General features: G+C 42.1%; 1 protein-coding gene across 1 annotated transcript in view; it reads right to left on the bottom strand.

Moving 5' to 3' along the window:
• Nucleotides 1-13,498: 13,498 nt before the first annotated feature.
• LOC111155118 (protein disulfide isomerase family A member 5) overlaps nt 13,499-14,055 on the bottom strand; it is a 90,121-nt gene continuing 89,564 nt past the window's right edge. Inside the window, exon 17 of the mRNA XM_022515183.1 lies at nt 13,499-13,735. Coding sequence (XP_022370891.1) covers nt 13,655-13,735 — 81 coding nt within the window. The 3' untranslated portion in view covers nt 13,499-13,654. The remainder of the gene's footprint in view (nt 13,736-14,055) is intronic.

Raw genomic sequence — 14,055 nt, 5'->3', positions numbered from 1 at the left:
ACTTACTTAATTTGAAGGTCTTTGCTCCATTTCTCCTTCTCCATTATCATGTTTGTCCCTCCCTGTAGTTGGTTTCTTCTTTCTTTCCTTATCACTATTTTATTGTAATCTCATCAAGGTCTGCATTCCCAGGTTACTCCCTCCTTCTGGGTGCCCTTCCTTTTGTTGTCTCCTACCCTTTCTTTGAAAACCACCAAATATCTAGCTGTATTTCTAGTTAAGGGGACTTCATTTTTTTTTTAACAATTTCTGTGTTTTTTTCTTACTATTTCTTAAGACATTTTCTTAATATTTGTCTTAATTTTTGTAGGTCATCAAAGTAATTCATGCCTATTACAACAACTGCAAAAACACAAAAAAGTAAGAAATGAAAACTTCCTGTTATTCCAACTTCCAAGGATAACCACTATTAATTTATTGCTGTATTTTCTTCAAGTCTTTATTTTTTTTTTAAGATTTTTATTTATTTATTTGACAGAGAGACACAGTGAGAGAGGGAAGACAAGCACGGGGAAGAGGGAGAGGGAGAAGCAGGCTTCCTGCTGAGCAAGGAGCCCCATGTGGGACTTGATCCCAGGACCCCTGGACCATGACCTGAGCTGAAGGCAGACGCCCAATGACTGAGCCACCCAGGTGCCCAAGTCTTTTTTTTTTTTTTTTAACTAAAAAACAAAACACAACTGAACAAATCAGGATCAGGATCTTATTAGATACATTTTTTTTTTTTAAGATTTTAAAAATTTATATGAGAGAGACAGAGAAAGAGAGAGAGCATACAAGCACATGAGTTGCGGAGAGGGGCAGAGGGAGGCTCCCCACTGAGCAGGGAGTCTAATGCGGAACTCGATCCCAGGACCCCAAGAACTCTTAATCAACTGAGCCACCTGAGTGCCCCTTTATTAGATACATTAGATTTTTTTATTTACCTTTTCTTACTTCACATTTCATCATGAGCACCTTACCTTTAATTTATCTAAAATTTGTAATACCTCATTGAAAAGAAATTGGAATATCTAGGAAAGCGGGATAAAGGAAATGAAAATCATCCAAAATTTTATCATCCAGAGATAATCACTTTTAATATTTTGACCTATTTATTTCTGGTCTTCTTTCCTATGTGTATTCCTGTGCATATTATTATAAAAACTAGATAATACTCTAAATATAGTTTGTAGAATATTGAATTCTGTATGAAAATATCCAAAATACTCTACAAACATTCATCAGGCACTTACCACATCCTGCATGTTGGGACAATATGGAAAAGTAGACAGAAAATGTCTTTGCCTTCCCAGAACTTACATTCTAGTGAGGAAGAAAGACAATAAGCAAACAAATAATAATAGACATGACATTCCAAGAGACATGTGCTAGGGAAATAAAGGAAAGCAAGGTAAGGGGTGGAGGTGATGGGGAAGGGAGCTGGCCCCTTTGCATGGTGAGGTGAGAGAGGAAGGTTCCCTGAGGAGATGACAGTTGAGCAGATCCTAGAAAGAAAGAAAGAAAGAAAGAAAGAAAGAAAGAAAGAAGTATTATTTTTCTGGATTTGGTGTTATTTCTGGTATATTTCAGGTTAAGTGTTTCACTTGTGATTTCTTTTCATCCTGAATAAATATTTGCCTTTTTCCCTAATTTTGTAATCTTTTCCTTAAAGAGGGTCCCTAAACTGTATAGGCTTCAGTCCCCACCCATGGTGAACTCAGGGCTCGAGGCACTCTCTGTAAGGGAGGCTGAGAGATGTACCTCTTAACAATGGTTTTGGGCATCCATCCTTCATCTGTCAGTGGTGTGGTCACTGGCCCAGCCCAGCAGGGGAAGAGCCTGGAAGCAGATTTACATCATAGAACCCTGGGCAGGTTTAGGATTAGGGGGCCCCAAGTAAACCCAAAAGTGAGGCTGCAAACATGAGGACGAGTGGAATACACACAGAGCTAAAGGTGTACTCCCAGGTTCCACGGCTCCCTCGTGCGGTGGAACAGCCCCCACCCCGCCCTGGCTGATGCAACCTGGTTTACTCCAGTCCATCCTCTGAGTTACTGCTATCAGCAATTCACCTTCCTCAGACATCTCTTTTCTTTCCCAGCATGTCAAAGACTTCTAAAACCCCGCGTCTGCTTGCATTCAGATAAGCCCCCCATGCTTTCACATGTTAGTTTATTTCTTGATAGAAGAGTTTTGAAACCCAGACCAATTTCTTTCCATGCTGCAGAAAGTGGAAGGTTTGAAAGCAGTCAGATGATGACAGGAATTAAAGTCTTAGTCTGCTGAGGCTTTCACATCCTGTTAGAGGAGACATTTGCTTGGCAGACTTCCAGCCTTGTTGCCAGGCTGATCACCCAGTGATGTGGCCGCATTTGAAGTGTCATGTTCTGCCTGTCCTGCTCCCTCCCTAGTCTGCACAGATACAGTGGTGGTGTTACCGTCACTTGCTCGACTGCCTTTGAGTAGTGGAGCCAAAATATTTTAGCTGCCTGGACCCTGCATTGCATTGATAACGTGGACAGATTTACATAAATAGCTTCGTAATGAATGTTTCTTAGAAACAACTTTTAGGAGACTTAAAGGTAGCGGTAGATCACAAGCAACTTAATTACTTAATCATAATGAAAACTTTCCAACTTTGGAGAATAACATTGGAAAAACATCCTTCCTTCATTTTTTCCAAATTCCCCTAGCCTTGCTTCCATATGTGCACGTAAGCTCAGTGGTGCACCCCGGTGAGGCCTGCAGGACTCAGCCCACCGGTTCTGAATTTCAGCTGCACATTAGAACAACCTGGAGATCTTTCAACACGTGTCAATGCTAGGGACCCATTCCCAGAGATTCTGATTCGGTGGTTTTGGGGTGCGACCCTGGCCCTGATAATTTTTCAAGGTCCCCAAGTGGTTAATCATGGAGCCAGGATTGGGCACCACTGTACCTGGGGGAAAAAATGGGCAAGAATGTCAATCTATCCTTTTCCCAAGGAGTGGAGAGGCAGAAAGTTCTGGTGATTTGCAGGAAATTCACCCCTTGGGGTTACTGATTTCCAACGACAAAATGCTGATGGAATCTCTTCCTTCCTTTTCCTCATTGTGAGGGACTTGGAGCTTGAGGGGGGAAGGCATCTGGGACCCATGGGGCATAGTCCTCAGCTCAGGCTGTGCGGTGCTCTCATGGAAAGAATGCCTTTCCTCTAAGCTGAAATACTTGGAGTAGGAGATGTGGCTGGAGAGGATGAAGACATTCCTGGAAATGTTTTCTGACTTTACAATCGGAAGTGATCTCAGTGAACAGAAAAGGAACACATGGGGAAGAATCCAGTGGGGGTTGCGCTGGGAGGCTGGCTTATATCAGAAAGCAACAGGGAACAAGGAGGGCATATAAGGAGATCCAGAGGGGATTCCTGGGAAGCCCAGCGGACTGAGGCTTGCAACAAAGAGCTACGGACAAGACAAAAGTGCTGCTGTAATGAAGTCAAGAGTGAGGGGTTAGGGGAAGGAAACCTGGGCTCACTGCTCAGAGCCAACTGCCTCATGTTGATGGACCAGGTAAAAGAGTAAACCCCACAATGATTATTTCTGTTTACTCCATCAAAAAGAACCATTACTGTACTGAAAAGGATAGGATGATCTTGGATGATAAGGAACTGAGATCCAAGACAAAAAGTTTAACTGAAAAAAATATGCAAAAACAGCCAGGGAAATTCTGAAAATAAAAAAGTAATTAGAATGGGATTTTATTTTATTTTTTGAAGATTTTATTTATTTATTTGTCAAAGAGATAGACAGTACAGGCAGGCAGAGTGGCAGAGGGAGAAGCAGGATCCCTGCGGAGCAAGGAACTCGATGTGGGACTCGATCCCAGGGCGCTGGGATCATGTGACCTGAGCCGAAGGCAGCCGCTTAACCGAGGGAGCGACCCAGGCATCCCTAGAATGGGACTTAAAAAAACAAATGAAATGAAAATGGACAAAGTAATGGAACAGGGCATGATGGATGGCATCCAAATAGATTTTGAAATTTACTACGAGGTGAAGCGGCATTTCAGTGGGGACAAGACAAACTCTTCAAAATGGTGTTGGGGGGAAGTGGCTAGTCATTTTGAAAAAAACTGAAATTGAAATAAATTTGAGATGTACTTTAAAATACCAGGAAGAACACAAATGAATTTATACAGTTGACCCCTGAACAGCACAGGTTTGAAATGTGCAAATCCACTTAAACGTGGACTTTTCTGACACAGTACAGTACTATAAATATGTTTTCTCTTCCTTATGATTTTTAAATGACACCTTTTCTCTACCTTTATTATAGGAATACAGTATATAATGTATATAACCTAACAGATATTTGTTAGTTGACTTTACATGTTTTCAGTAAAACTTCCGGTCAACAGTAGGCTATTAGCAGTTAAGTTTTGGGAGAGGAAAAAGTTATATGTTGTGTTTTGGTTGCATGGGGAAGTTGGTGCCCCTAATCCTCATGTTACTCGAGGGTCAAATGTATGTGACCTTGGTGGAAAAGAATTTTCTGGATCTGGGTATCTACATATGCATACATATACATACACATATACATGTACACACATACATACACACACATAAAAAGCATACCGTATGTTTGTGAGCCTCAAAAAGAAAACAAAACAAATTCTTGGCCAGATACACATCAAACTTGACAGCAATTATTTCTGGGGCATGAAACTGGAGGACAATAAAGACAGTTTCTCAGGCAATTATCATATGATCTCATTGATATGATGATTTGAGAAATAAGACAGAGGATCACAGGGGAAGGGAGGGAAAAATGAAACAAGATGAAACCAGAGAGGGAGACAAAGCATAGGAGATTCTTAATCTCAGGAAACAAACTAAGGATTGCTGGAAGGTAGGGTGGTGGGAGGGATGGGGTGGCTGGCTGGTGGACACTGGGGAGGGTCTGTGCTATGGTGAGCTCTGTGTATTGTGTAAGACTGATGATTCACAGGCCTGTACCCCTGAAACAAATAATACATTATATGTTAATTAAAAAAGTATTTACTAATAGTGCTATTAGATTTGAATAACCTATAAATCATAAAAAAAAATTTCTCTCTCTCCCTCTCTTTCAATCTCTCTCTCTATACATATGATTACATATATGTATATAATTTGATTAACTTAGTGTACATAAATATATATACTTCTATATATAAATATACAGATATGTATACATACATATCTAAAAATATATGCACACTAAATTAATAACTAAATACATATTTTGTGTATAATATAAATGTTATATATTTCATATATATTTAAGTATTAGGTGTTAGTTGATTTTGTTTCGCAGAGAAGATATATAAAACAAAGACAAATTTGTAAAAAATCAACTTTGGTTGAGAGTTTGAAGAAAAGCACTTTCTTGCTCTAAGTATAATTTCAAATTTTTTGGCCCGGAAGAATCTCTCCATTGGGGTCTGAAAGAATGTGAGAGGTGGTGACGTCTTGGTCCAGGAAAGGGAAGTGGTACTGAGCAGCATTATGCTGGTTAGTTCAGCAATCACTAGTGGGTGTTGGAAAGGAGGCAACTGAAAGTTCTGTTGGTTATGGGGGAGAGAAAAGGCCCCTATGTTGCATGCGAGCTCAGCCACCCACTTGGACAAGTTGCCTAACCTCATCTGGCCTCCCGGAGCCTCTGCCTCTCCATCACAACACCATGGAGGGGTATAAGCCCTGGATGAAACCGGGCCACTAAAGATGCTTCCAAGAGGCAGGGGTTGTGCACAGGTGAAGGTTTATTATTCTTTCAGGGGGTTATTAGATTGAGCACAGGAATGTGGTAGCCATAGTATATCCAGACCTGAACAAAATATCTGACGTCACTTTTCACTGTATTTTTCAGGAAAGGCTGGAAGATAGGAGCTGGAGGCTGAGACAACTGACTGGGTTAGGAACTTGCTGATGACTCTTGCCTATGGATGCAGAACTAATGGATTGACAGAAAGTTTCTATTGGCCTGTGACAAAGTTCCAGGCTATCCTCTGTCTTTCATATTTTAATTCTTATCAAATTTGCAAGTGACATGAAGTTAAAGATAGAAAGCTTGTCAGAGACAAAAACAGAATCTAAAACATCCTAGCAGGCTAAAACAAAGATGGATTTTCGAGATAAATGTAACTAGAATAATTTTGTCTTACAATTATATAAAAAATATAATTTGCAAAGATCTTGAAAAATTCTAATTCCCAGAGCTAGCCAGAGTTAAAAAAAAAAAAACAACCCAGGTAATCTCATATATTCTTGGTAAGAATATAAATAGGCACACCACGGAAGGAGAATTGACAGTATATATCACAGGTGTTAAAAATAAGTATATTCTTTGACCCAGAAAGTCACTTCTGAAAATGTGTAAAATAACAAAACCATAGATGTCCATCCCAGCATTATGTATGACAGAGAATAACTATAAATAACATTACACAGATAAGTAAAGGATGGTATTTACATAGGCTGAAATGATATATAGTGGCAGTTCTCAACTGGGGGGGTGATTTTGGCCAAGTCTGGAGTCTCTCGGTTATCACGACCTGTTGGGAAGGGGAGTGCTACTGGCATTTAGGGGAAAGAGGCCAGAGATACCGCTAAGAATTCTCCAATGCACAGGAAAGCTCCCCACAACAAAGAATTATGTTCCAAAATGTCAATAGTGCCAAGAAATAATGTTGAAATCCTCTACTATACAGTCTTTAAAAATTAAGTTGAGGAAGAATACCTAAGGATACAGAAAAATTTGTACACACTCTGTAAAACGATTTTCAAGTCATAAAATACTAAGAGATTTCATTTGTGTGTGATTAAAAAAGAAATTGGAAGACAGGGGTGCCTGGGTGGCTTGGTCAGTTGAGCATCCTACTTCTGATTTCCACTTGGGTTGTAATCTTGGTGTGGTGGGATCCATCCCCGCGTGGGGCTGTGCTAGGAGCTGAGTCTGCGTGTCCCTCTTCCTCTGCCCCTCCCCCAACCTGTGCGTGTGCGTTCTCTCTCTCTCAAATAAACAAACGAATAAAATCTTTATTAAAAAATTAAAAGATAGTACACCAACCTATTGAATAACTGATGAGTAGCAAGGCTATGAGTGATTTAAGTTTTCTTTTGCATGCTTTTCTGAATTTTTCCAAGTTTCTTACAACACGTGTGTTACCTTGAAGATCAGTGAAGAAAAAAATTTAATGAAAATGAACTATCAAGGGTTGGTCTTTCTGTAAACAGTACGAAAGTTTTGATGGCTTTTGTTGAGAGCAAGCTGGTAAGCTTGGACTAGATTAGCCAAGATATATCTTATAGGATCTGGAATGAGGGATTCATGGTCTTTTCCCACTATACTGGTCAGTTCTCAGCTGGACTCCTGTGCTCAGTACTGGGCACTACATTTTATCAGAAATGTAGGAATTGGGGCACCTGGGTGGCTCAGTGGGTTAAGCCTCTGCCTTCAGCTCAGGTCATGATCTCAGGGTCCTGGGATCGAGCGCCGCATCGGGCTCTCTGCTCAGCAGGGAGCCTGCTTCCCCCTCTCTCTCTGCCTGCCTCTCTGCCTACTTGTGATCTCTCTCTCTCTCTCTCTCTCTCTGTGTTAAATAAATAAATAAAATCTTTAAAAAAATGTAGGAATTGTATATTTATACAGTGCCTATTTATGCAGAAAAATTTGGAAGTGGGTGTGTTTTCCTACTAATTGATTTAGTAGAAGTCGTGATCTCTGTCTGATCCAATAAACTGAAAATTCTCTTCAGGTAACTATAGGATGACTCCCTAGGTAAATCCCCAGTCTTTCAGAGCCGCCTTCTCCTACAAGGTGCAGACAAACTTTCACTTTACCCTTGAGACAGCCAAGTAGGGACCTAGACCCACAGCGGGTCCTGCAGATCCTTGCGTGCCCTGGTAGTCAACACTGCACCTGGAGTGGTAGTTGCTGAGGGCCAACTGGGCCTGCTCTGGGGTACTCTGGGGCTCATGCGCCATCTTTCCTTCTCTAGTCCTGGCTGGGCACCACCTCATATCTGCTGGTGGCGTGCCCCCCAACCCCCAAGGCTGCCTGTGATGTCACTGAGGGGACACCCTCTAGCAAACTCAGCCAGACTCTGCCAACTTCTGCAGTCTTCTGTGGGAGCACAGGGGAACTCTGGGTCCTGGCCACGCAGGACGCACAGCTGCCTAGAGACAGTTAAACTCAGGCCCTCCCTGTTAAACTGGGTCACTGAGTTTATGTGTTGAGGGCAGGCTTTTTTTTTTTCCATGTATAATTTCTCTGTGTGTGGCTGTGGGGGGGAAGGGGGCGGGTAAGAGAAGCACTTTTTATTTTGATGTAATTTTAAACTTATAAAAAGTTATATATACCCTTTGCCTAAGATTCACCAGTTATTTATATTTTGTGTCTTTGGCTTTATCTTTCTGTGTTTGTATATACGTATGTATGTATGTGTACACAGACACATTTCTGTACATATACACACACACATATATATACATATATACTTTTTTCCTGAATCACCGGAAAGGAAAAAAATCCCAGAAAAAGTTTTGATATAGACAAGATTCTCTAAAATTTATACGGAAGGGGCACCTGGGTGGATCAGTCAGTTAGGCATCTGACTCTAGGTTTTGGCTCAGTTCATGATCTCATGGGTTGTGGGATGGAGCCCCATGAGGGGCTCCATGCTCAGTAGGGAGTCTGCTTGAATATTTGCTCCCTCTTCCCCTCCCTCCATGCATGCTTACTATCTAAAACAGATACAAAAATTTTAAAAATAAAATAAATAAATTTTACATGGAAAATAATTAATTGTAACTAGAATACGGCAACAGCTAAAACAATTTTGAAAAAGGGAGAAATCAGTCTACTTGATATTGAGACTTACTATATAACAAGTACATTATATAAGCATAATCTTATATAATTATAAATATCATATATGATATATGCTATATATCATATATAATCAACAGAACAGAGAATTCAGAAGTAGACCTCTGTAAGTACAGCCAACTGTTTTCTGACAAAGGTGCAAAAGCAATGCAGTAGAGGATAGTCTACAAAAACTGGTGCTGAAATAATTGGACACCACAGGCCTAATCTAAGTCTCATACCTTGTACAGAAATTAACTCAGAATGGATCATATATTTAAATGTAAAACTTGAGAAAAAAACATAGAAGGAAAACTTTAGGACCTAGGGCTTGGTGATGAGTTCTTAGATATGACACCAAAAGCATGATCCACAAAATAAGTTAAATTAATTTTGTTAAAATTAAAAGCTTTTGCCTCTGAAAGACACTGTTAAGATTAAAAAACACACTACAGATAAGAGAAAATATTTACAAGCCACATACCTGGCAAAGGATTAGTATCTAGAATATATAAAGAACTTCCAAATTCAACAGTAAAAAAACAGTCCAATTAGAAAATGGGCAAAAGACAAGAGGCATCTCACTGAAGAGGATATACAGATGGCAAATAAGCACATTAAAAAATAGTCAACATTGCTAATCATTAGGGAAATGGACAGTGAGACCATGATGACATATTACTATACACCTATTAGAACAGCTAAAAATTTTTAAAATGACAAATGTTGGGCAGGATATGGAGAAATTTTATCTCTCATACATTGTTGGTGAAAGTAAATGGTACAACCACTCTGGAAATTTTGGCAATTTCTTTAAAAGCTAAACATACCCTTAACATATGACCCAGCAATCATATTCCTGGTATTTACCCCAGAGAGATGAAAATTAACCTCTAGACAAAAGGCAGCTTCATTTGTAATGGTCCCAAACTGGGAACAACAAAAATGTTCCCTATTGGGTAAATAGTTAAACTGTGGTATATCCCTCCATACCATGGAATACTGCTCAGCAATAAAAAGAAACAAGATACTGATACATACAATCTGGATGGATCTCGAGGACATTATGCAGAGTGAAAAAAGTCCATCTTAATAGATTACTTATTGTTGGATTCCATTTATATCACATTCCCCAAAGGAGCAAAGGCTAGAGATGGAAAATAAGTTAGTGGTTGCCAATGTTTGTGAGGAGGAGGGGAGAACAGGAGTAAACATAAAGGAATGCAGCAAAAATCTTTATAGTGGATAGTTTTGCATTTTGATTACAGTGTTGGTTTTACAAATTACACACACGATTAATGGCACAGACATGTGAACAGCTAAAATCATCTTGAAAAAGAAGAATGGAGTTGGAGGAATTTCCCTTCCTAATTTCAAAGCTTACTACAAATCTACAGTAATCCAAACTGTGGTACTGGCGTAAAGACAGACATCTAGAAAAATGCAATAGAATAGGAAGCCCAGAAATAAAACCTCACATATATGGTCTAATGATTTTTGACTAGGGTGCCAAGATTCAATTAGGAAATGATGGTCTTTTCTACACATGGTGGTGGGGAAAATGGATAGCCTTATGTGAAAGAATGAAGCTGGTCCCTTACTTTACATTTAACTCAAAATGAATCAAGGTCCTAAACATGAGACCTAAAACTATAAAACTCTTAGAGGGAAAAATAGGAGAAAAGCTTTGGACACTGGATTTGGTAATGATTTCTTGGATACTAAACCAAAAGCACAGACAACAAAAGAAAAAATAGATAAACTGGACTCTATCAAAATTAAAAACTTGCGGGGCGCCTGGGTGGCTCAGTTGGTTGGGCAACTGCCTTCAGCTCAGGTCATGATTCTGGAGTCCCGGGATCGAGTCCCACATCGGGCTCCCTGCTCAACAGGGAGTCTGCTTCTCCCACTGACCTCTCTCCTCTCATGCTCTCTCTCTAAAAATAAATAAATAAATAAATAAATAAACAAATAAATAAATAAAAACTTGTGTGCATCAAAGGGCATTATTAAGAAAGTGAAAAGATAACCCACAGAATGGCCGAAAATATTTGCATATCTGATCAGATAAGGGATTCATGTCTAGAAAATATACAGAACTTCTGTAAGACAGCAATGATAAAAAAACAAACAACACGTGGCAAATGGGCAAAAGACGTTTTTCCAAAGAAGATCTATAAATGGCCAAAAAGCACTGAAAATATGCTCAACAGGGAAATGTGAATCAAAACCACAATGAGATCTCTCTCTCTCACACACACACACACACACACACACACACACACACACAATCACTTCTTAAACCCAGAGCATCACCTCCTTAAGTTTTTGGAAGCCAAGCACTTCTAGAAACGGAGGCAGTAGTATGGAGAAGATGAGAAGTGTTGGGGGGCCAGCTTTGAAAGCTCCAGTTAGGCAGTGATGGAGAATCACTGGTGTGGGGAGAAGCATGGGGGATGCAGAGGAAGGCAGGAAGCTAAGGCAAACCAGCGGGGAGGGGAAATAGAAGCAGTAACCCAAAGGATAGAAATTGAGGTGAAGGTTATGTCAAAGCCCAGAAAGAAGATTGGGAATCAGTTCTCCCCTAACCCACAGACCCTTCCTGCAGAGAAATCTGCCTGCAAATGCAGGGTTTGGGGGAACCGAGGTGGGTGAGATGACAGCAGGTCCTTGAGGAGTAGGGAGGGGTCTGCACTGAAGATCAATGAACTTCACATGAAACAAGCGTGGGCATGAGGAACGGGACTAACTAGATGCTATAGTACTGACACCGTCTGCGCAGAGCTCCGGAACGGGGGAATGGGGGTGAAGGGTGGGAGACAGTGTACAGATGAGGGTGGGGTGGGGAGTGGAGGTAGGGTGCGCTGTCCATAGAGGCCACTGCCTGGAGCTGGGGTGAACTTGCTCAGGTCATGCCCAAAGTCATGGTAAGCACTAGACATTCTGACAATGCCTTATAAGAATCAAATCCTGCAGAAGAGGATGCCATTTCCCAGTGCTTTCAAGCCCACACCAAGAAGCCAGGCCAGGCAAACCTGACCTTGAGGCTCAGATAGACAAAAAGAAAGCCCCACACCTTGAAGGTGGGCACCAGTTGTCCTCAGTCGGGAAGTGGCTTTTGTCAGGTATTGTTCTAAAGATGCAGTTAAAAACATTTTTTTTTTTTTTTTGAACACACAAGCAAATACATTCCTCCCACAAAGCCTCCAAGTCAGCATTAGGGAAAAAGCATGTCTGTGCACACATATGCTCTCGGGAGCCCCTTGTAGGAATGGCTGCACACTACACGGTGTCAGTTTTACGTGCCTCCTTGTATGGCCGCCTACAGTACCCAGCAGGAGCACAGGACATGTGTTTAAATACATGCTTCTTTCTTTCATGCCCGTTCACCTGAGGCAAGACCAGGGCCACTGCTGAGAAAGTACGTGCTTAGGAGAATAGAAGCAAGGCTGAAGCGGCAGGGGGTGGACTGGGGAGCTGGGAACCTCCAATTTCACCTGACAGAGCCATGGCACCTGTCAGCACAGCCATGAGGAGCTCTGCGGCTCTGTGTTATTGGTCCCTTCTCAGCAGACCCATTAGCAGGAAGGCTGGAGGCCACCAGGAGGGGACCAGGCTAGGAAACAGGGTTGTTCCTGAAGGCCAAATTGCCAACAGAAACACGCAAGTCAGAAGCTAAGCACTGCAGCTTGGGCAACCCATCTTCTGAACTGCCCAAATCCAAGGCTTGGATGGCAGCTTATAAGTCAAGTCAAGGCAGAGGGAGCAGGGGCCATTCTACCCCGTGAGCAGATAAGACACAGGACAGGGTTCTCCAGCTCCAAGGGCTCCAAGGGCTAGTGTTAAGTCACCCAGTGATGCAGAAAGCATAACTGGTGTAAAAGCCAGTTGGAAGAGAGATGGAATGGAGGAAGGAAGCAGAGTGAGACACTAGGGTAGACCAGGCGCCTGGGTGGCATCCTTCCACAGAGAACATGGGAGTAATGTCTGGAGGTTACTGTGGCAGGGTGAGGGGGGGCTGACCCAGCACCTGCATGCCTATGGAGAATATGCCACCCATGTCTGCCCCTTCCAGTGTGCAGAGCAAGCAGCGGCACAAAGACCCCTCTCCTACTCCATTCTTAGAAGCCCGTTTGAGCCTGGGCTTGACCACTGCACTCAACTCTGGATTGAAGACTCAGCTTTTTTGTGAAGGGAGAGCAGGGAGGACTAGAGAGAGGAAAAGAGAAGACAAGAAATGGTTGAAGAAAGAGAAACATGTAAATGAAGTCCAGGAAAACACATCCAAGCTGAAACTGAAATGATCCAGAAAAAGCTAGTACTTAATGACCGTTAGCTTCAGCTGCCCATTTTCTGATTATCGTAACATACTTCCTCCCCAAACCAGTCATTTCTAACGGGATATGCTGTGGTCCGATCTCCCTGTCCTGGTTTCCAATGGTTGAGAGGGGCAGTGTCCCACGCCATCCTCCTTGTGCCCACTCTCCGCCCTCATGTGTCTCTCCTGGGCAGATGGGACACTGGCGTGCAGCTAGCTCCCCACCTCCCAGGAGAGGACATGGCATGAGACATAACATGAGTATCCACCTCTTCATCTCTGTTAGTACAGGCTCTGTGGAAACAACCCATACCACCAAACAATCGGTTTAATTTTATTTCAAAAATTGTACAAAATGGCCATAAGCGGCTATAAAAAATTTTGTCTTTTGAACACATGGAAATTCAGAAAGAACAACAAAACAGGTATCATTCACAGTGTAATGGAAAAGCTTTCTCTGAGGCAGAAATTACAACTCTTCCTTCTTCTTCCCTAGTCTCTCATGGTCTCCTTCCCGGAGCGTTCGAATAAAATTGGTAAACCCCAATTCCTGTAGGGAAGGGGAAGAGAAAGAGAAAAAAGCCTTTAACCCCTGATGCAGATGTGCACCCTCTCCCCCTCTCCGCTTTTCCTGACCCTCCAGGTGCTCACTCCTCTGGACACAGAGAAGTGGCTAGTAGAGGCAGCTGGCAATGTCGGGAGGGCTTGCCTGGCTACTTGCCTTGCCACCCCACCCCTGGAACCCACCCAGGCTCTGGGAGCTGGACTCCAGAACAATCTCTGGGGGCACTCTCCCAGCCAGGCCCATAGCCCTTGCCTTCCCAGCAGCGTGCACATGGCTAACTTCTGTGGTGTCTGGGAAGTCTCCCT

The sequence above is a fragment of the Enhydra lutris genome, unplaced genomic scaffold, assembly GCF_002288905.1.
Source record: "Enhydra lutris kenyoni isolate GAN:26980312 unplaced genomic scaffold, ASM228890v2 scaffoldscaffold39, whole genome shotgun sequence".
Classification (NCBI taxonomy): Eukaryota; Metazoa; Chordata; class Mammalia; order Carnivora; family Mustelidae; genus Enhydra; species Enhydra lutris.
The sequence above is the reverse complement of the archived record's forward strand: the minus strand, read 5'-3'. Positions and strand labels throughout refer to the sequence as shown.